General features: G+C 42.4%; 1 protein-coding gene across 1 annotated transcript in view; it reads left to right on the top strand.

The window, feature by feature from the left end:
• pdk4 (pyruvate dehydrogenase kinase, isozyme 4) overlaps positions 1 to 23,485 on the top strand; it is a 48,900-nt gene that overhangs the window by 6,625 nt on the left and 18,790 nt on the right. Inside the window, exons 3-6 of the mRNA XM_078237965.1 lie at positions 9,351 to 9,422; positions 10,839 to 11,023; positions 12,440 to 12,529; positions 15,205 to 15,282. Coding sequence (XP_078094091.1) covers positions 9,351 to 9,422; positions 10,839 to 11,023; positions 12,440 to 12,529; positions 15,205 to 15,282 — 425 coding nt within the window. The remainder of the gene's footprint in view (positions 1 to 9,350; positions 9,423 to 10,838; positions 11,024 to 12,439; positions 12,530 to 15,204; positions 15,283 to 23,485) is intronic.

Genomic DNA, 23,485 nt, shown 5'->3' with positions numbered 1-23,485 from the left:
ATAGATCAGTCAAAAACTATCTACATTGTTTAAAGAACAGCTTGACTTTGCTCGCTGCCCAAAATGTTGAGAAATAGAAAAAGATAAAACATATTGTGCAACCTGGCAGAGTGTTTGGGATTCATTCTTCCTTCGCCATTGAAAATGGTGGCAAAATAAAATATTTCATCCTTCCGGTGTGAAAAAGATAGTAATTATTTATATTTTGAAACTGACATTATTGCAGATGAATATTTGATGCTTTGTGGTCAAACCTTCTGAGTAAGTGAGTGAAATGTTACTTTTCTGTAGCATAAACGTTATGGTATTGTTTTTGAGTCTGCAGATTTTTGAAATTTCTGCTGATTGTTTGAAACAACTAGACAGTTGTAAACCATTCTATGCTCAATCTGTGTGCTTTCTCTGATTGCTGCACTGAGCGAGCACCATGTAGGACAAATTTGTTGTCTGGAAATTAGATACTTCAACCAGTTTGGACTAGAACTCGTTTACCCAGGTGCTCTTACTAGTGCGACAAACGAAAAACAAAAGTCGACTCGCAATTATATTTAAAATAAACTTTGATCTTTATTTTACAAAACTCTTTTAAATCAAATAAACAACTCTACCTTAATTTATCCGAGACCTAGATACTACCCTTGAGATTGAACTGGCCAGGCTTGCTCCACCAGATGTGAGTCTTGGGTCTTCACTGAGTTCTGAATTCAGTCTTCCACGTGGCGAAGGTTGGTTTCAAGTCTTTGCTGTTTCCTCACTGCATCTCTGCTGCAACACCGAGTCTTTGCTGGGATTGACCTCCAGGTGCCTCTTATCGCCCTCTTCCCGCCTTTCTGGAAGCGTCTCTGGCTTCCAGCCAATGCGGTTACCGGACGAAGGGTCACAGCATCCAGTGGACTTGCTGATTCCATATATGGAAGATGCCAGAGCCCCCTAGGTGTCCTTCCTCAGGTGCACAGAGTGTATGTAGCCCTTTTCCATACAAGGTAGCGGTAGGAATTTGAGGTGCCAGAGAGTCTGGCCGAAACTGGGGAATACACAGATACTGTTCTTCTTTGGTCAGGGCTGAGCTCCTCTGGTTCCAATCTCCCCAGCAAGCCCAGACTTGCTCTTGCTCGCCTCTGACTTTTGTTTGAGTTTCAACTTGGCATGTCCGAATTTCCATCATGCCTGGCTGTGGAGGTTGTTGGCTGTTGTTTAATTTAGAATGTCCAATTCTGTATCTGGCCTCGCTGTCCAGGCCACAACATGGAATTTTAAGAGGAAAGCAGCAGATAAGAGAAACATTTTATCAACCACTGAACTAATCACCAAAACTTTGACTTCTGTTGCCAAGTCACAATAGGTTTTATGGAGTATGTACCAAGAAAGTTATTCCAAAACTTGTAATTATATGTACATACTCTGTGGTCATTAAATGCAAAGTTTGCATAATTTTTAAAAAATCTATTCGTATCAGCTAATTGCTCCTGCTTTTCTGCTTGTTTATTTTAGCACAGATCCAGTGTTGAGCTTCAGTAGTACAGTTACGTATGTATTTCAGTAGTAAACTGACACACTGTACTGGAAAGATTTCTTCCAGATTGTTTGGTATGGGTGAGTTGGGAATGGGAGGAGACATAATAAAACTGCTTGACTTGCACTTGAACTTTCTGATTTTCACCACCCATGAAGAACACGGGAATTTTGTTTTATCTCCTGACTGTGGCTGATCTTAAGGAAACAGTGGAGGTGGTGGGGTCAGGCCACTCAGGAAGTTGTGTGTTTATGGTCTAATGTTATCCTGGAATTGACTGTGGTCTTTTATGTTTCAGAAGCTAGCTTTAGCTTGTGAAGAGGAATACAGGAAAATATACAAACCAGTATTTTGTAGAAAAGTTAATTATATTCCACAACTTCTAAAATAGTACTGTGGAAAAAGTACAGTTCTTGAATTGTTAGAATATGTTTAATGAGAATATGAATAATGAGAAACTAATAAAGCAAGCATCACTCAACCGATACTGAGGGAGCTGAAGCCAGTATGACTCCTAGTGATAAATTTATTATTAATAATAGGATAATCTGATTAGCTAATCAGTGAGCATTAGTCACCAATGTGACATATTCTGAGGGTTTGCCATTACCTTTCCTTAGCAATTCATTATTTCAGCCACTGAAAACAGATGCTTCCTTCATTCTATTTGGGTAGAATACTTTCTTGATTTCATTTCATTTATTATTGTCACAGGTTTTAGTATTAAGTGAAAAGTATTGTTTCTTGTGCGCTATACAAAAAATGTATACCATACGCAGAGAAAGAAAGGAGAGTGTGCAGAATGTAGTATTACAGTCATAGCTAGGGTGCAGAGAAAGATCAGCTTAATATAGGTAGGTTCACTCAGAAGTCTGATGGCAGAGGGAAGAAGCTGTTCTCGAGTGGGTTAGTATGTGATCTCAGACTTCTGTATCTTTTTCCCGATGGAATAAGGTGGAAGAGAGAATGTCCAGGTATGTAGGGTCCTTGATAATGTCGGCTACTCTCTTTTAATACTGTATGCAATCATAAATTGATTATTGTAGCAATTATCTTTCTAGAGCATATGTGCATACCTGAATGCTTGGTAATACTGAAAACATCCACCCATGCCATGTGTATGTTAATTCTGTGCAATATTTTTTGTTTACTTACCAGAAATAGAACCCATGTAATTTGAAATGATTTGTGCAAGGTTTTCAATCATTCCAGTGGTGTTATCGCTTTTGCCAATAAGAGATCAGTTGGATTGCATTCCTGAAATGAATCTTCCGGTAGCAGAAACATTTTCCTTGCATTGTGCAAATGTCACATGGTGCTTTGGAATAAAATAGTCCAGTGGGACATTGTTATTCAATTTGGAATTGTCCCTGCTGGTATTCCTCAAACTCAGGACTGCTTTAGTGTGACTGCTTTGCAATTTCTTGCAGGCCACATTTTTTTTAAAAATAACTTTTATTTTGTTAGGCAAAGCCTCTTTTTACAAAGGGCCCAACTGGTTTCAGGATAAGGAAGCAGTCTGGAGAGCCGGGGGGTTGTAAAGTTCAGTTGCTGTATTTGCATGACAAAGAACTTTGGATGATCTCACATCCTTAAAGACTTGGATTTCAGAATTAAGTTTGGCAGTGCAGTACAGAGTGACAAAGAGGGGCAAACAAAGCAAAAAGGGGAGAAACTTGTAATATATCAAATTTTTTTGCAATTACACTTGGAATAAAAAGCAATGTGGGCTCTTTGATAGCAGATAACAGCAAATTCAACGAAAATAAATGGCAGACGTGCTGAGTACCTTCTCCCCGTGTCTGCGTGGATTTCCTCCAGGTGCTCGGGTTTCCTCCCACAATATAAAGATGTGCAGGTTAGGTTCATTGGCCATGCTAAATTGCCTCTTATTGTCAGGGGAATTAGCAGGGTAAATATGGGGATAGGATTGTTGTCAGTGCAGGCTCAATGGGTCAAAGGGCTCCCTTCTGCACTGTAGGGATTTTATTCTAATAATTCGCATTAATATTTACAGTAAAGAAGAAGTCAGCATGCCAGAAATTCCAAGAAAACTGTTTTTGAATCTCGGATGTCCTCAACTAAATTAACATAAGCAGGATAATAGTAATGAAAAATTTAATGGCACTAATGAAAGAAATATTCCCACATCCCAAAGTTTTATAAGAAGAAGGTGCAAACATTGTAAATACTCTAACTATAATCTTCTCATTTCTCTCGATTCAGGAACCTTGAGGTTGTAAAATTCTGCATGTCACTTTGCGACTTTATTTAGGAAAGGTGGGAAACCAGGGACCAGTTTACCATCACCTGTTGTCAGAAATTATTAGAGTCTATAATTAAAGACAGAGTGACTGAAAACCTTGAAAAGTTTCAGCTGATCAGAGAGAACCAGCATGGATTTGTAAAGGTCATGTCGTGCTTGATGAATCTGATTGAATTGTTTGAAGAGGTTTATAAAGTAGTGGGCAGAATGTCTATGGGTGTTATTAATATGGGTCTCCAGCAGGTATTAAATAAAGTCCCTCATAACTGTTAACTAAAGTTGAGGCTTATGGAATTAAAGGTAAGTTATTGATCACGTTAACAAATTGGCTTATCAGAAGGAGAGAGTAGCAATAATGGGTAGATACTCTGATTAGTCGAATGTGACCTGAGGTATCACTGAACAATCAGTTGGGGCATCAACTCTTCACTATTAATAACTTACACTCACCATCCTGACTTGGAAATATATCGCCATTCCTTCACTATCGCTGGGTCAAAATCCTGAAACAGCAGTGTGTGTACCTACACCGCAGGGACTGCAGCAGTTCAAGAAGGCAGCTAGCTCACCATTGCCTTCTGAAGGGCAGCTGGCGATGGGCAATAAATGCTGGCCTGGCCAGCAATGCCCACATCCCATAAATGATTTTCTTTAAATTCATGGAACGTGGACATCACTGGCTAGGTCACTTTTTATTACCCAAGCCTAATTGCCCTGAGACATACCCACAGTGCTATGAGGAAGGGGTTTCCAGGATTTTGACAACAATGTGGAGGGATGGCTATATAGTTCCAAGTCAGGATGGTGAGTGATTTCGAGGGGAACTTGCAGATTGTGGTGTTTCCAAGTGCCTACAGCCCTTTTAGATGGTTGAGATCATGCTTTTGGAAGGTGCTGTTGAAGGAGCCTTGGTGAATTCCTACAATGCAGTACCATGTGTTGGTGATGAAGGGATTGAATGTTGAAAGTGATAGTTGGGACGCCAATCAACGGGCTGCTTTGTCCTGGATGATGTTGAGCTTCCTGGGTTGTTTGAACTGCACTCATCCAGGCAAGTGGAGAATGTTCCATCACACTCCTGACTTGGGTTTTGTAGATGGTTGACAGGCTTTGGGAGTCAGGAGGTGAATTACTCTCGACAGAATTCCCAGCTTCTGACCTCCTCTTGTAGCCACAGAATTTATATGGCCAGTCCAATTCAGTTGCTGGTCATTGGTAATCCACAGGATGTGGATAGTGGGGGATTCAGTGATGGTAATGTCATTGAATGTAAAGAGAAGATGGTTATATTCTCTCTTGTTGGAGATAGTCATTGGCTGGCACTTGCGTGGCATGCATGTTACTATTTGCAGATGACACAAAGGGATAGATTGAAGCATTTTGATATATTAAGTGAATGGATAAATCTGGTAAACAGATTTAATTATAGGCGATTCTCTTTGGATCTTAGCTTTCTAAATGGTAGAAAGTTAAAAACAGTGGCGGTGAAAGAGATTTGGGAGTCCAGGTACACAGATCATTGTAATATCATGAGCAGGTACAGAAAATACTTTTAAAAGCTATTGGATGCTTGTCTTTAAATCCAGGGGAATAGTGTGCAAGGGGGGAGAAAGTCATGCTTCAGCTATACAAAGCTGTGGATAGAGCACACCTAGAATATTGTGAGCAGTTGTGGGCACCACAACAAGGGAAGACATATTGGCCTTTGCAGTGCAGAGTAGATTTACTAGAATGATAACCGGGCTCCAAGTGTTAAATTATGAGGAGAGATGACATAATCTAGGGTTTTATTCCCTGGCATTTAGAAGGTTAGCAGGTGGTTTGATTTAAGTTTTCAAGATATTAAAGGGAGCAAATAAGGTAGGTTGTAGAAATGCTATTTATGCTGGTTGGGAAACCTAGAATGGGGGGCAAGGCACAGATCTTTCAGGAGTGAAATTAGGAAAATCTTCCTCACACATTTTAAAAATTCATTTATGGGATTTGGGCATCACTGGCTGGGCCAGCATTTATTGCCCATCCCTAATTACCCTTGAGAAGGTGGTGGTGAACTAACTTGAACCGCTGTAGTCCTTGTAGTGAACCTTTGGCTGAATGGATATTCCCCCATTGAGACAAGTCTTGAATATGACTGAGGGACTGGTGTGGAGCAGAGGCTACTCCGCAGCCCTGGACAAATAGAAACCCCAAAAATATCCATGACAATTAAATTCAGGGTCACCTGTCTCGCATTGAACTGCAGGGAGCAGATTCATTCCAGCCAACCCTAGTTCCTGTGCTAGAAAGCAATGGGTGAATGATTTTTTTCAGGATTAGATTCTTGGGATTAAAAATTCAAGTAGAACGAAGTGTTGGTTTTAAATCAAGTGCCTGTGTTGTCGAGTATCACTTGGAGAACATTGTCTGCATCTCCCACTGTTTCTCCCTGCAAGATGCTCTGACATTGCACAGTGCTGGAAAATGTTTTTATGTGGTCATTGGTTGAGGATAACATTGGGCATGGATTTTGCTGTTCCTATGCAGTGAAATAATCTTCCACTTTCATTGAGATTTTACATCTCTCCTATTTCCAGTAGACATAGGGCTTCTGCCCACTAAAGATGTGTGCCTCTGACCCAGGGTTTTATCTTTATCCCAGGATTCTCTGGGAGGCTAGGGAGGAGATTGTAGAGCCTTTGGCTTTGATCTTTATGTCATCATTGTCTACAGGAATAGTGCCAGAAGACTGGAGGATAGCAAATGTTGTCCCCTTGTTCAAGAAGGGGAGTAGAGACAACCCTGGTAATTATAGACCAGTGAGCCTTACTTCTGTTGTGGGCAAAGTTTTGGAAAGGATTATAAGAGATAGGATTTATAATCATCTAGAAAGGAATAATTTGATTAGGGATAGTCAATACGGTTTTGTGAAGGGTAGGTCGTGCCTCACAAACCTTATTGAGTTATTTGAGAAGGTGACCAAAGAGGTGGATGAGGGTAAAGCAGTTGATGTGGTGTATATGGATTTCGGTAAAGCGTTTGATGAGGTTCCCCACGGTAAGCTATTGCAGAAGATACGGAGGCATGGGATTGAGAGTGATTTAGCGGTTTGGATCAGGAATTGGCTAGCTGTAAGAAGACAGAGGGTGGTGGTTGATGGGAAATGTTCATCCTGGAGTTCAGTTACTAGTGGTGTACCGCAAGGATCTGTTTTGGGGCCACTGCTGTTTGTCATTTTTATAAATTACCTGGATGAGGGTGTCGAAGGATGGGTTAGTAAGTTTGCGGATGACACTAAAGTCGGTGGAGTTGTGGACAGTGCGGAAGGTTGTTGCAGGTTACAGAGGGACATAGATAAGCTGCAGTGTTGGGCTGAGAGGTGGCAAATGGAGTTCAATGCGGAAAAGTGTGAGGTGATTCACTTTGGAAGGAGTAACAGGATTACAGAGTACTGGGCTAATGGTAAGATACTTGGGAGTGTGGATGAACAGAGAGATCTCGGTGTCCATGTGCATAGATCCCTGAAAGTTGGCACCCAGGTTGATAGGGTTGTTAAGAAGGCATACGGAGTGTTAGCTTTCATTGGTCGAGGGATTGAGTTTCGGAGCCAGGAGGTCATGTTGCAGCTGTACAAAACTCTGGTGCGGCCGCACTTGGAGTATTGCGTACAGTTCTGGTCACCGCATTATAGGAAGGATGTGGAAGCATTGGAAAGGGTGCAGAGGAGATTTACTAGGATGTTGCCTGGTATGGTGGGAAGGTCTTATGAGGAAAGGCTGAGGGACTTGAGGTTGTTTTCGTTAGAGAGAAGAAGGTTAAGAGGTGACTTAATAGAGGCATACGAGATGATCAGAGGATTAGATAGGGTGGATAGTGAGAGCCTTTTTCCTCGGATGGTGATAGCTAGCACGAGGGGACATAGCTTTAAATTGAGGGGTGATAGATATAGGACAGATGTCAGAGGTAGGTTCTTCACTCAGAGAGTAGTAAGGGCGTGGTATGCCCTGCCTGCAGCAGTAGTGGACTCGCCAACATTAAGGGCATTTAAATGGTCATTGGATAAACATGTGGATGATATTGGAATAGTGTAGGTTAGATGGGCTTTAGATTAGTTTCACTGGTCGGCGCAACATCGAGGGCCGAAGGACCTGTACGGCGCTATGTTCTATGTTCTCCGACCTTGTGAACATGTGAGTTTTAACTGTTGTCCAGCTGAAATATGGGAGGAATTTTGCTTGGTGGTCTGCTGCTTTGTTGAGATGTGGGCAACCTTCACAAAGTTCATAAAACATTGCCATTACCATTTGGCCTGTGCAATCCATCCCGTTTTAAGACCTATGTTACCTCCTAAAACATCCCCACCATTTTTGTTATGAGGGATGCGTGGTACTAATATGTCAGCATAGTGGTACGCACAAGGATGAAAATATGCTGCTGGCATATTGTATTTAATTTCAACATGCCCACCCATATGAGCAATTTTCTGCTGGTAAATGCAATGTCTAGGCCTCATTGCCAAGACTTACATGACTGATGAAGATTGAACAGCAATAGTGGGCACACCAAGGGGTGGTGGATATTTTTATTGGGCAATTTTGGTAATATAGGTTAGTTACAGGAAAATTGTTCTTTTTGCATTGTTTGTGGAAAAGGTTTTAATGGTGCCAGCAACTGATTCTCTGATCTTTGCCTTTGCTGAGTTTTAATAGCAAATGATCCCTGTGGGCAGCACAGTGGCACGGTGCCAGGGACTCGAGTTCAATTCTGGCCTTGGGTGACTATCTGTGTAGAGTTTGCACATTCTCCCCATGTCTGCATGGATTTCCTCCGGGCGCTCCGGTTTCCTCCCACAGTCCAAAGATGTGTGGGTTAGGTTGATTGGCCATGCTAAGTTGCCCAATTATGTCAGGTGGAATAACAGGGTAAATCCGTGGGGTTACGGGGATAGGGCCTGGGTGGGATTGTGGTCGGTGCAGACTCGATGGGCTGAATGGCCTCCTTCTGCACTGTAGGATTCTATGATCCCCAAAAAATAAACAAGTCCTGAGTGATGTATAAATCAGAGATCGCCTTCAGATAAGGAAAGAAATTCTTCTCCGTAAAGCAAATATTTGATTAAGCACTGTTTTTGCCTTGAATACAGCATTAATAAATGCATATGGCAGCAAAGTGATTAAATTACTGTTCTAGTAAGGCAGAGTCCTGAACTAATAACCAAGGAATTTTGAATTCAAATCCCAGCATGGTAGTTTGGGAATTTACATGTAGTTTAAAAATTCTGTAAAACAAATCTAGAATCCACCCAGTATGAGTGAAGTTCCACACCATCATAAACTGCCCTGTTCACACAATCATTTGAACAATTGGACAAGGATAATTATACTTGCATTCTGCGTCTGATTCTGATCTGAAGTCTGGACTGGAAATTGGACACTACCTCATAACCATCAAGGAACAATATTCTAAGCAGGAATTACTAAACTTTCACTGGTATTTCATCTGTCATTTAATTCACCATTCACTCCAGATATTTATTTATTATGTTTTTTTTAGATGAAATTATACTGCATTTTGTCTCCTTTTTTTTCGGTTTAGGTATGTGCAAAGTCTCACCGATATTCTGGAGTTTTTGGACAAAAGCCCTGATAATTACAGAGTTTTGACAGAGTAAGTTTAAATTCCAATCTGATTCTAGAAATTCACCTACGTTTCCAATAAAATTGGCAGCCAGAATTTTCCGTTACAGCTTTGGATGTCCAGCCCACCTGAACAAGTGTGGAATTGCACAAGATAATGTCGGGTGGGCGTCCTGACATCAGAGTGATGATGTGCCATATCACAGTTAGCGGCCGTGTACGGGAATGGAAAGCACATCCGCCGACAACGTTTCAGCTACTTGTTGAAGCCCCAGTCAACCAGGATTTTTCGTGGCCTGTGCACTTCTGCGTTGGCTGTTCGGGCCAACTGGCCAGGCAGCCTTCATTTTTTTGCACTGATTCAGGGTGGGATTAAATGCCCGAATATGTATCAAGTTTGATGATTAAGGAGCATTGCTGTCGTGGGGGGCGGGGACTCTCTCTATAAAAGGGGTCTCTGATGGGGGGAAACTCTCTCTATAAAAGGGGTCTCTGATAGGGGAGACTCCCTCTATAAAAGAGATCTCTGATGGGGGGGAGACTCTGTCAGTTGTTTGTTCTTTCATTATAGATAGCTTGAGGCATTTTTTGTGTGGAAATATCTTTCAACAACACTGCAGCTCCCTGAAGCATCTCCATAGCAGTTGTTAGCCTCCAGGGAGCCACATGAAACAAGCTGCCTGCACCATTACTCGTTTTGGTGCTCACCCTCCCCGACAGTGCTAAGTGCCTCTCAGCATGCGTTTCACACTAGCTGCCAGTTAATGGGCCAACCAGTGTGAAATCGCTGTCAGAGGCCAGGAGTGGATTTCACATTGGCATCTGGTCCTGCCGATCGTACTCACCCTATAAACTAGAAATTCAAGTTTATGAGTATGAAGCAGAGTATATTGTCATCACTGAAATTTACTGAGTCAGAAAACTGTCCTCTGCTACAGGATATTGGCATAGTGAGGCAACTTGCAACTCCACTGTAAAGGTAATTTGTGGTTGATCAAAATATATTCAATAACCTATTAAATGAAAAGTTTAAAAAGAAATCAAAATTCTCTTCTCCCTCCTTCCGCCCACTGGTTCCTCCATCCTCCCCTCTAACCTTCCAACCTCCTTCCACCCTTGCCCATCCCTCGTCCCCAGCCCTCTCTATTCCTAAGTCTCTTCTCTGCTATGTGCATCTTTCTGTCTTCATCTTGGTTTTTTGCTTCTCATCCCTGGCTGGGTCCAGTTATTCCACTGACCTGTAACCTGTTTTACTTTTTGCTGCTAATTTCTTGATTCACCATGTCAATTACCTTGTGAGCCCAACTAGTGAAACATAATATTCCAATAAGCATGACACTGAGACATTTTGGGCTCCCTATCTTAGTTATTCTCAACATCAGTTAAGTGGAGTTATTTGAAGTGACATAATATATCATAGATGATTTATTAGCACTGTGTGTTTTAGCTTCTCAGATACACTGATCAACATCCGAAATCGGCACAATGATGTCGTCCCAACTATGGCCCAGGGAGTCATAGAATATAAAGAGGCATTTGGGGTGGATCCCGTAACTAATCAGAATGTGCAATACTTTTTAGACCGATTCTATTTGAGCCGAATCTCTATCCGCATGCTCATCAATCAGCACAGTAAGTATGAGTGGAAAGCCTTATGGTGAACAGTGACAGCTTATCATAACGGTACTCTAACTACAGTATTCTGCCGGTTGGTGCCATGTCAAAACAATTAAAGGGTTGGTGCAAAAGTGAAATATGGTGGATGCTGGATAGTTGAAATGAAAACCAAAAGTGCTGATTAGCCCTCAGCAGGTCAAGTAACCTCTGTGGAGAAAGAAAGAGAGAGAGGATAATGGAGGGGAGGAAAGCATGGAACATCTGAAAGAGGAGAAGGTTTCCACAACCTGGAATGTGGTGAAAAAAGACTGGTGGACCGATAGGGGATCCACACTCCAACCACATGCCCACATCTCCATGGACAGGCTTTTTAACGAGTGAAATAGGTTAGTGGAAATTGGTTGTTGCAAATGGTTGTGGATGCTGGATCAATTGAAATTTTCAAGCCTGAAATAAGTAGATTTTTGTTAGGTAAAGGATATCAGGGATATAGATCAAAGGTGGGCAAATGGAGTTGTGATATAGATTAGTCATGATCTTGCTGAATAGCGAACAGGTTTGAGGGGCTGAATGAATACTGCTGTTCTAGTTTTATGACCAAAAATTATTTGGTTTACAGTAAATGCTACCAATTTTTAAAAAACTTACAAACTACAAATTATTTAAAATCAAATTGTTTTAACTAAGACCGTTAGGTGTACCCATTGGCCATCAAAATAGTTGCACCACTAGCCTGGCCCTGATTACCAACCCAAAGGGTCTGGAGAGTTGCTAAATTCAATAACTTCCCCTTATTTTTCTCATAACATTCTGTATATTTCCTTACTGCCCCTTGTAGTCATTTCTGCATTGTTTTTTTAATGACCCCACATTCACCCTTTTCACCTTCTCTTAATATACTTAGAAAAACAAATCCTATTCTCTTTTGGTATTTTCTTTCTTTGTACTCCTTTGTTACATTTTATCAAATGTTGAATTGAAAACTTGAATTATAGCTAAATTTGGATTGGAAATAGTTGACACATTTTTGTTTTTGTATTGTAATATTTTTGGTATAAAATTATTGGGTCCACAAAACTTAATCGTGTTTGCAAGTTAGATGGTGCTGCTTCTGATAATATCAGATGAGAGTTAATATCTTGCCTTAGAAATATAAGATGCTAATATCAGTGAGAGTTGGCTACACACTAATTTGGTTTTGAAATAGAATTAAGCAATATTTAATCATTGAAAAAGTTGAGCAGATATTATCAATAATTTAAACCACGTGTCAGAAAAGTTTAGGACATGGCCTTTCATAGCTTTCCCTTGGTGAAACTTGGATCTGAATAAAGGCACTGACTATTTAAAACCTCTTACGAAGAAGAATTTCTTGGTATGCTATGAAATAGCGCAACCTAAAACAATTGTTTTGTTATTTTATCATACCAGCCCTTATTTTTGATGGCCGACGTAATCCAGCCCATCCCAAACACATAGGTGGCATTGACCCTAACTGCGATGTGGTTGAAGTGATGAAAGGTACGTAATGCATTGAATGAAATACAATAACTGAAATATTCGAGCATTAGGTTAGCTACACCACATCATTATTTCCATATTGTTGAGCATAATATAAATTTACAAGATATTCCACGAACATGCAATCCATCAAGATTCCTTCAACAGCACCTTCCTAACCTGTGACCTCTACCAACTAGAAGGACAAAGGCAGCCGATGCATGGAATACCACCATCTGAAAGCTCCCCCTTCACCCCCTCAAGCCACCCACCGCCCTGACTTGGAACTATATCATAATTCCTTCACTTGTTACTGAGTCAAAATCCTGGACTTCCTTCCCTAACAGCACTGTGGGTGTACGTACACCAGATTGACTATGGTGGTTCAGGAAGGCTGTCCACCACCACCTTCTTGAGCAGTTAAGGAAGAACAATTGAAATGTTGGCTAAACCAGCAATATCCACACCCAAAAAAATAGCTATTTATTGAAGCAGCTGAAATGACGCTGTGAATGTGCCACTGTCAATGAAATGATATTTTTAAAGAGGAGTCTTTCCAGTTAAATGGTGGGAAAAATGCTTCTATTTTATTTTGCTTTTGAATCCTGGAATCTTTCAAGAATAGGCACAAGAATCTAGATTTGATTTCTCCTATTCCACTAAATTGTAAATGTCATTGTGTTACCTCTGGGAGGTGGTGAGAACAAATCAGACAACTGAATGGACACTGCTGTTATATTGCACTATGTTCAGACATTTTGGGGTCACTTTGTCCATCTTATCTGCTAAAGGAAGTGTGGGGCTCAGAGGAGAAACCAAAGGTAATTCTGTTTTTAATTTAAATCTCTAGATTGCTAATTGGGTGAAGTTCACCTTTGGCAATGGGAAAAGAAGATAGGGCGTGGTGTAAAACAGGGTGATTGTTTGTTTAATACCATTGGGGGGGATCTTGAGTTTGTACTCTCCCTCTGCCGAATCGGTGGCAGAGGCTCAAGATCCAGCGATCCACCGGAAATCGCGAATCTCGCTGCCATTTGCCAGTGATGTAATCAGATTCACGCCCACAATGGAGAGAGAAGCTGATTTTAATGTGTTTAAATAAATTTAAATATAATTTTACAACCCCCCTCCCCCTCCTTGCATGATTTTTCCCCCTCGATAAATTCACAACAGGTTCACCCAGACGTGAATCTTTTGAGGGAATCCCTCCTGGGGTACAAAAGTGAATCTGACCCCGGAGGTGAGGGACATGACCAGACAATGCCTTGGCAATACAAGGTTGGCACTGCGCCCCAGTGCCAGAGATGGGCCCTATGGGAGCATCACATGCAGGGACTCATTTATTTGTGGTGGTTAGGGGTAGTAGGCATGGAAGTGGTGGGGATTCCGGCGATCATAGAATAGAATCATAGAATCCCTACAGTGCAGAAGGAGGCCATTCGGCCCATCGAGTCTGCACCGACCACAATCCCACCCAGGCCCTACCCCCACATATTTTACCCGCTAATCCCTCTAACCTACGCATCTCAGGACTCTAAGGGGCAATTTTTTTTTAACCTGGCCAATCAACCTAACCCGCACATCTTTGAACTGTGGGAGGAAACCGGAGCACCCGGAGGAAACCCACGCAGACACGAGGAGAATGTGCAAACTCCACACAGACAGTGACCCGAGCCAGGAATCGAACCCGGGACCCTGGAGCTGTGAAGCAGCAGTGCTAACCACTGTGCTACCGTGCCGCCCCGAGGAGGAATGCAGCGGGGGTGGGGAGGGTAGAAGTGGAGAGAAATGCTGGCGATGATTTTGGGGGGGGGGGAGAGGCTGATGCCAGTGATGACCACAGGGCAAGGAGGGGATGCCGATGTTAACTGTTTGGGGGGGGGGGGCATGGAGCCCCTGTGACCTTCGTAGTAGTAGTGGGGTGTTATTTGTTTGAACTGAAAGGGTGCCCAATCTCAATGCAGCCAGCTTTGCCGGTGTGCTTAGGACCTGCCCCTCAAAATGACAGCGTGAAACATGCCCCCTGCTTTTTTGATAGTGTCATAAGATCTGGAGAGAAAACCTGCCCATTTCAGAGAAACATGCCGGTTTTCTCCAGATCCTGACACTTTGCCATTTTTTGATACGATTCCGCCCCATATCTCTCTCCACATCACCATTTTTCAGGATGTTTTAACACCACTGCCTAATGATATGCTGAATGGAATTACTGTGATTTCCTTCCTGACTAGATTCAACAATTTACAGTGTTTCATTCAAATTTCACACATATGCTTTGCATCTTATTGAGATTGGCAGAACGAAACCACTACATTAGACTGAGTTGGCACATTGTCACTCCTGTTAGTTTCCACTCTCATCCAGGCTTGTATTCTGCTACATTGTTCATGCATTTTAGGAAAGGTGCCCAAAGTCATCCTGTCTGCTGTAGTTGAATGATTTTCTGATGTTGAACTTTAGGCAAAGAAAAGAAAAAAAACTCACAAAATAATCTGTTCAATCAAAATGCCGTCTTTTCCTCTGAGAGACGTGTATTGCTGAATATGAATTTTAAATCCCCTGTGCTCAGCATGTCGACCTAGTTTAATAATGCAAAGGATGTCTAACAATATTGTGTGTTGGAAGAGCACAATTCTGATTTTAAGAAGAGTTAATCAAATAGACTGTAACGTGTTCCTGTTTCTGGTGATTCATAGATGCCTGTGAAAGTGCAAAGATGCTTTGTGATCAGTATTACTTGACTTCTCCTGAGGTGATGATTAATCAATTCAATGGTAAGTTACAGCTGTATCTTTGTTTCATTGGAACATTGCCTTTAAGGAATTCAAATCATCCTATTCTAATATCATCCTCAAGGGCAGAGAAACCTGGTTCCTTTTTTTCAGGATTAATTACTCCCTTTTCTCTGTCCCTCACCTTCACATCAAATTCCAGGAGTCATTGCCTGTTCAATCTAGTCCATCCATGCAGCTGCCTTTGTTGTTTTTCCTTTAACCCCATCCTTGCACTATCTCCTACTCGCCTCACCTCTGGCCCTGAATTCTCATCATCTTGTGATTTTGCTTCCCTCCCCCGACCCAACTCAAGCTCATTTCCTTGTTAATTCCACCCATTCCTTGCTCAATTGCCTGCCTACTCAACTACTATTCACCTAGTGCTCTTTCCCTGACTCCCATGATGGCTGGTATCTTTCAATGATTTCCTTTCCTGAGGTATTGTCTTCACTACTGCTCAAAAAACCACCTTTCACTCACCAGCTAATCCCCATTTCCAACCACAATCCTCACTTTTCTGTCCTCAGATAGAAACCAGGACCATCCCCAGCTACTCCAGCTCTCTGTTTGAATCGCTCTGTTTCTACTTCTCTCATTAGCACTGAAATGGCCCGAACTAAGATGACATTAAGTCCATTGTCAGTGGTCAGATGTCAGTGATACATTACCGTTCTTGTTTTTCTTCATTATTCAATGACAGTCCCTCCAATTCTTCTGTCTTCACTTTTTAGGCTGTATAGTTCTGCATCTAACTACACTGTAACCTCCCCAGTCTAGGATGCTTGGAACCAAGGCATTTCTGGATTTTGAAATTCTCTGAATTGTAAATAACATTAGAATGATTAAATATTATAAAGCACATGTAAAAAAAAATATCCAAATACTGCATCTTTCATGTTTTCAAAGTACTGCAATTTACTAAAGTAACTAAATTACTGTATACCTTGAAATAAAAACGGAAAGTGCAGGGAAAAACTCAGCAGGTCTGGGAACATCTGTGGAGAGTAACGGGGTTAATGTTTCAAGTCCAAAGTGACTCTTTTCAGGACTGAGGAGAGATAGAAATGTGGTGCCGTTATGCCGTTGAGAAGAAAGGGGGAAGGGTCAGGTAGAACTAAAGGGAAGGTCACTGGTAGATTAGAGAGCGGAGAGATTAAATAAGAAAGATGTCATTGAATAAAAGGCAAAGGGAGTGGTAATAGTTGTAGTAAAGAAACAAAGCATTGGTCCAGAATTAGTAGCAGAACTAAGAACAATTCTTTTTGAAAGCAAAAACCTGAGAAGATACAAACTGGCACTTGGCAAAATAAAACTCAAAATGGAGGACAGAGTTCATGGTATGAAGTTTTTGAATTTAGTGTTGAGTCCAGAAGACTATAAAGTGCCTAACTGGAAGATGAGGTACTGTTGCATTAGTTTGCTTTAGGCTTCACTGGAACATTGCAGCAGCAGAAACATGAGCATGAGAGCACGGTGGTGAATTCTAATGGCAAGCAACCAGAAGGTCAGGGTCTTGCTTGTAGACTTGTCAGAGGTGTTCAGCAAAGCGGTCATCCAGTCTCCATTGGTCTCCCCAGTGTAGAGAGGTTGCATTGTGAGCAGCGAATACAGTAGACTAAATTCTAAGAAGTAGAAGTAAAAGTGCTATTTGGGGCCTTGGAAAGAGGGAAGGTGAAAGGGTAAGTGTTACAGCTTTTGTGTTGCAAGGGAAGGTGCTGTGGGAAGGGGACAAGGTGTTGGGGGGTGTTAGAGGAGTAGACCTGTGTGTCAGAGGGAATGGTCCAATTGTCCCTTCAGAATCCTGACAGGGGAAGGGGAGGTGGTGACATCATGCTGGAGGTGACAGAATTGGTGGAGGATGATCCTTTGAATAGGGAGGCTGGTGGGGTGGTAGGTGAGGACAGGGGAAACCCTATCATGGTTTCAGGAGGGAGGGGAAGGGGTGAAAGCAGAAGTGCGTGAATTGGGTCGGGCACAGTTGAGGACCACAGTGGGAATGGGGGTATCCTAAGTTGAAGAAAAAGGAAGACATGTTGCATGTGTCGATGTGGAAAGTAGTATCATCAGAACAGGTGTGACAGAGAAAATAGGAGAATAGAATGGCGTCCTTAAAAGGACACAGGATGTGAGGAAGTGTAGCCAGGGTGGCTGAGAGAATACTGATAAATACTGGTAGACAGCTTAACCCCAAAAATGGAGACAGAGAAGTCAAGGACAGGAAGGGTCAGAGATGGACTGTGTGAAGGTGAGAGAAGGATAAAAATGAGAATTAAATTTGATGAATTATTTCTGACCTGGGAAAGAGCAGCAAGTGACACCAATACATTCATCGATGTACCAGAAAAGGAGTTGTGGAAGGGGGCCTGAGTAGGACTCGAGCACACAATGTTCTATGCACCCTACAGAAAGATGGATGACCAGGGCCCATGTGGGTGCCCATAGCAGTGCCTTTTAGTTGGAGGAAGTGAGACAAGTTAAAGAAGAAATTGTTCAATTAGGGAACAGTTCAGCCAGGTGGATGAGGGTGCTGGTGGATGGTGATAGTTTGAGCCTCTGTTCAAGGAAGAAGCAAACAGCCCTAAGACCGCCCTGGTGGAGGTGTAGAGGGATTGAACAGCTGTAGTGAAGAGGAGGAAGTTAGGGATGGGAAACTGGAAATTGTTGAAATGACATGGGGCATCAGAAGAATCACAAATGTAGGTAGTAAGAGACTCAACAGGGGATGAAAAAAATAGAATCAAGAAAGGAAGAAATAGGTTCAATGGGCATAAACAGACTGTATACCCTGGGTCTGCAAAAGGACAGAGGACCAAGAATTAGAACTATTAACAGGCCCAGGCTGGAGAAAGTAGGGCCATGATGAACATTCTGTACCTATCTGCTAACTTCTCTTTGTCCATTGTCCATCTTGGCTCTCTCCTATTTCGAGAATGGTTGCAGCACCATGAGTAGTGAGTCTGAGTTGTGGGACCTGTTGAAAAGATTTTGGGATGATTTGTGTTTCTGAATTTCCGGCTGAAGAGGTTACAATGCACCCAGTGCATCTTGAGTAATGGATTCTCTTCCCACTTTGTTTTCTCACCTCAGGGATCCCCCTGGGATCCTTCCTTCCCTTTTACCCTTTTTATATCACCATGCTGGCCTTGGCAACATCATCTGCAAACCCAAGATTGGCTTTCACATGTATGCCAATGATACTCTGCTTTATCTCTCTATCACTGATCACGATCCATCGACTGCCTTTATACCGTAAGACTCAGTTGCTTATAGTTGTGTCTATGTTGGTGTAGATTCTTATGTCTGCTTTCTTGAAGTCATTGAAGTCTAAAGCAAAAGTTGCAGAGCTATTAGATATTCATAGTTCCTATAGGTCCTGGGTCAGATTCATAGAACTCTTGCCATAGATATCATTTGCTGCCGTGCACATTTACAATAGAGTTTATAGAAGAAATAAAATGTGATTCAGTGAAGCAGAATCATGTTTAATATAATAAAATTCCACTACATTGCAAGTATTTTAGAACCATAGAGCCATAGAAAATTACAGCTCAGAAACAGGCCTTTTGGCCTTTCTTGTCTGGGCCGAACCATTTTTACCTAGTCCCACTGACCTGCACTTGGACCATATCCCTCCACATCCCTCTCATCCATGAACCTGTCCAAGTTTTTCTTAAATGTTAAAAGTGACCCCGCATTTACCACTTTATCCGGCAGCTCATTCCACACTCCCACCACTCTCTGCGTGAAGAAGCCCCCCCTAATATTCCCTTTAAACTTTTCTCCCTTCACCCTTAACCCATGCCCTCTGGTTTTTTTCTCCCCGAGCCTCAGTGGAAAAAGCCTGCTTGCATTCACTCTCTCTATACCCATCAAAATCTTATACACCTCTATCAAATCTCCCCTCATTCTTCTACGCTCCAGGGAATAAAGTCCCAACCTATTCAATCTCTCTCTGTAACTCAGCTTCTCAAGTCCCGGCAACATCCTTGTGAACCTTCTCTGCACTCTTTCAACCTTATTTACATCCTTCCTGTAACTAGGCGAACAAAACTGTACACAATACTCTAAATTCGGCCTCACCAATGCCTTATATAACCTTACCATAACACTCCAACTTTTATACTCGATACTCCGATTTATAAAGGCCAATGTATCAAAGGCACTCTTTACGACCCTATCCACCTGTGACCTCACTTTTAGGGAATTCTGTACCTGTATTCCCAGATCCCGCTGTTCAACTGCACTCTTCAGAGTCCTACCATTTACCCTGTACTTTCTACTTTGGTTTGTCCTTCCAAAGTGCAATATCTCACACTTGTCTGCGTTAAATTCCATTTGCCATTTTTCAGCCCATTTTTCTAGTTGGCCCAAATCCCTCTGCAAGCTTTGAAAACCTTCCTCACTGTCCACTACACCTCCAATCTTTGTATCATCAGCAAATTTGCTGATCCAATTTACCACATTATCATCCAGATCATTGATATAGATGACAAACAACAATGGACCCAACACCGATCCCTGCGGCACACCACTAGTCACAGGCCTCCACTCAGAGAAGCAATCCTCCACAACCACTCTCTGGCTTCTTCCATTGAAAGAGTTTTAACAACACCAGGTTAAAGTCCAACAGGTTTATTTGGTAGCAAATGCCATTAGCTTTTGGAGCGCTGCTCCTTCGTCAGATGGAGTGGAAATCTGCCAATGGAATTCTTCCATTGAGCCAGTGTCTAATCCAATTTACTACCTCCCCATGTGTACCCAGCGACTGAACCTTCCTAACTAACCTCCCATGAGGGACCTTGTCAAAGGCCTTGCTGAAATCCAGGTGGACAACATCCACCGCCTTCCCTTCATCCACTTTCTTGGTAACCTCCTCAAAAAACTCGAATAGATTGGTCAAACATGACCTACCACGCACAAAGCTATGTTGACTCTCCCTAATAAGTCCCTGTCTATCCAAATATTTGTAGATCCTATCCCTTATCACACCTTCCAATAACTTGCCCACCACCGACGTCAAACTTACTGGCCTGTAATTTCCCGGGTTTCTTTTGGAACCTTTTTTAAACAACGGAACAACATGAGCCACCCTCCAATCATCCGGCACCTCCCCCGTGAATACTGACATTTTAAATATGTCTGCCAGGGCCCCTGCAAGTTCAACACTAGCTCCCCTCAAGGTCCGTGGGAATACCCTGTCCGGTCCTGGGGATTTATCCACTCTGATTTGCCTCAAGACAGCAAGCACCTTCTCCCCTTTAATCTGTAAAGGTTCCATGACCTCCCTACCTGTTTGCCCTATTTCCGTAGACTCCATGCCTGTTTCCTCAGTAAATACGGATGCAAAAAAACCATTTAGTATCTCCCCCATCTCTTTTGGTTCCATACACAGTCTACCACTCTGGTCTTCAAGAGGACCAATTTTATCCCTCACTATCCTTTTGCTCCTAACATACCTATAGAAGCTCTTTGGATTTTCCTTCACTCTGTCTGCCAAAGCAACCTCATGTCTTCTTTTAGCCCTCCTGATTTCTCTCTTAAGTAGCTTCTTGCACTTTTTATACTCCTCGAGCATCTGATGTGTTCCTTGCTGCCTGTACATTTCATACAACTCTCTCTTCCTCTTAATCAGTGTTACAATCTCCCTCGAGAACCAAGGTTCCTTATTCCTATTTACTTTGCCTTTAATCCTGACAGGAACATACAAACTCTGCACTCTCAAAATTTCTCCTTTGAAGGCCTCCCACTTTCCATTTACATCCTTACCAGAGAACAGCCTGTGCCAATCCACACTTCCCAGATCCCTTCTCATTTCATCAAATTTGGCCTTTTTCCAGTTCAGAACTTCAACCCGAGGACCAGATCTATCCTTATCCATGATCAGGTTGAAACTAATGGCATTATGATCACTGGATCCAAAGTGTTCCCTCACACTCACATCCATCACCTGCCCTAACTCATTTCCCAATAGGAGATCCAATATCGCATCTTCTCTAGTTGGCACCTCTATATACTGATGTAGAAAATTCTCCTGAACACATTTTACAAACTCTACCCCGTCTAAACCTTTAACAGTATGTGAGTCCCAATCTATATGTGGAAAATTAAAATCCCCTACTATCACAACTTTGTGTTTCTTGCAGTTGTCAGCTATCTCTCTGCTGATTTGCTCCTCCAATTCTCACTGACTATTGGATGGTCTATAATACAACCCCATTAATGTGGTCATACCTTTCCTGTTTCTCAGCTCCACCCATAGTGCCTCTGTAGACAAGCTCCCTAATCTATCCTGCCTGAGTACCGCTGTAACATTTTCCCTGACCAACAATGCCATCCCCCCCACCTTTTATCCCTCTGCCTCTATCCCGCCTGAAACATTGGAACCCTGGAACATTGAGCTGCCAGTCCTGCCCCTCCTGTAGCCAAGTTTCACTAATGGCTATAATGTCATATTTCCATGTGTCTATCCACGCCTTCAGCTCACCTGCCTTCCCCACAATACTCCTGGCATTGAAATAGACACACCTCAAAAAGTTATTTCCACCACACGCAACCCTTCCATTTGTGATTTTACTTGAACTAACCTGTCTTTTTACCCCTGCTCCACTATCTGCTCTGACACTCTGGTTCCCATCCCCCTGCAAATCTAGTTTAAACGCTCCCCAATAACACTAGCAAACCTCCCTGCAAGTATATTGGTCCCCTTGTAGTTTAGGTGTAACCCGTCTCTCTTGTACAGGTCCCACCTGCCCCAGAAGAGGTCCCAATGATCCAAGAATTGGAAACCCTGCCCCCTACACCAGTTCCTCAGCCACGTGTTCATCCACCCAAGCATCCTACTCCTGCCCTCACTGGCACGTGGTACAGGTAGCAATCCTGAGATTACTACCCTCGGGGTCCTGCTTTTTAACTTCCTTCCAAGCTCTTTGTACTCACTCTTTAGGACCTCCTCACTCTTCCTACCTATGCCATTTGTACCGATGTGTACCATGACATCTGGCTGGTCACCTTCCCACTTTAGAACGCTGTGCACGCGATCAGAGACATCCCTGACCTTGGCACCCGGGAGGCAACAAACCATGCGGGAGTCTCTGTCCCGACCACAGAACCTCCTGTCCGTACCTCTGACCATTGAGTCCCCTATCACTACTGCTCTCCTCTTCTTCCTCCCACCCTTTTGCACTGTAGAACCAGACTCAGTATCAGAGTTCCAGCTGTTGCAGCTTGTCCCAGGTAAAGTATCCAATTCAGTATACCTGTTGTGGAGGGGTATGGCCACAGGGGAACCCTGCTCTGCCTGTCCTTTCACACTGCCATTTCCTCTCCTTACAGTAACCCAATTTCCTGTGCTCTGCTGCTTATTTTCTGATACTACTGACACTATTTCCACTTCCAAGGGACCAATCTGAAATCAGTTTCTAGATGTATACTTAAAGTTAACAGATAAAAATTGCATATTTTCTGCACCCCTGGTATTTAGCTCAAAATTGATGAACAATGTTCTTCACTTCTTCAAGCAAACCAATTGCTGCAGACTGGCAACAATTAATATATAATCTGTTAAAAAGGTTATGATCAACAAGAGAAACAAGAGAATTTGAAAAAATATGAGAGTTAATTTTTCCTCCATACATCCTCCAGCCCCGCCCCAAATTTCAAATACATCTTTTTCTTGAGCTCTCTGCCCAAAGGTCCGGAGCAATTATTCGACAGAGTCCGACTAAGTGCAATTATTTTTTAATGCTGGTATGGTGAGGAGGCAAACTCCAAGTCTACTTCAGCTGGTATGGGGATCAAACCCCAAGCTGCTGACATTAATTTGGTCTACACACTAATTGTCAAGCCAAATGAGCTAACCAACCCTCCACATTAGCACTATTTCACAGAGATAGTGCAACAACAACTCCTTTGGGAGTTCGACCTTTCCAGGCTTCTTCTGTGCCCACCTGTTGTATGCTGCAGATTAATAGAGCTTTGATCCCTCTTCCATCTAAATATAAAGTGCTGAGTTATGGCATTAATGCTTATTTGCAACGAGGAGCAAACATACATTTTCCCCCGATTAGGAAAACCTGTCTTATCAGTTTTATAGAAAGTAATTTGATGTTTGATTGAAAGGAGGGAGAATCAGTGGTTTCTTTCTGACAGTCCTTATCTGTATCCGCACAAATTGCAGGTACGTTGTATCTGCTGGAGAGGCTGT

The sequence above is a fragment of the Mustelus asterias genome, chromosome 2 (assembly GCF_964213995.1).
Source record: "Mustelus asterias chromosome 2, sMusAst1.hap1.1, whole genome shotgun sequence".
NCBI classification, from domain to species: domain Eukaryota; kingdom Metazoa; phylum Chordata; class Chondrichthyes; order Carcharhiniformes; family Triakidae; genus Mustelus; species Mustelus asterias.
Note: the sequence above shows the minus strand (reverse complement) of the source record. Positions and strands in the feature narration are given on the sequence as shown.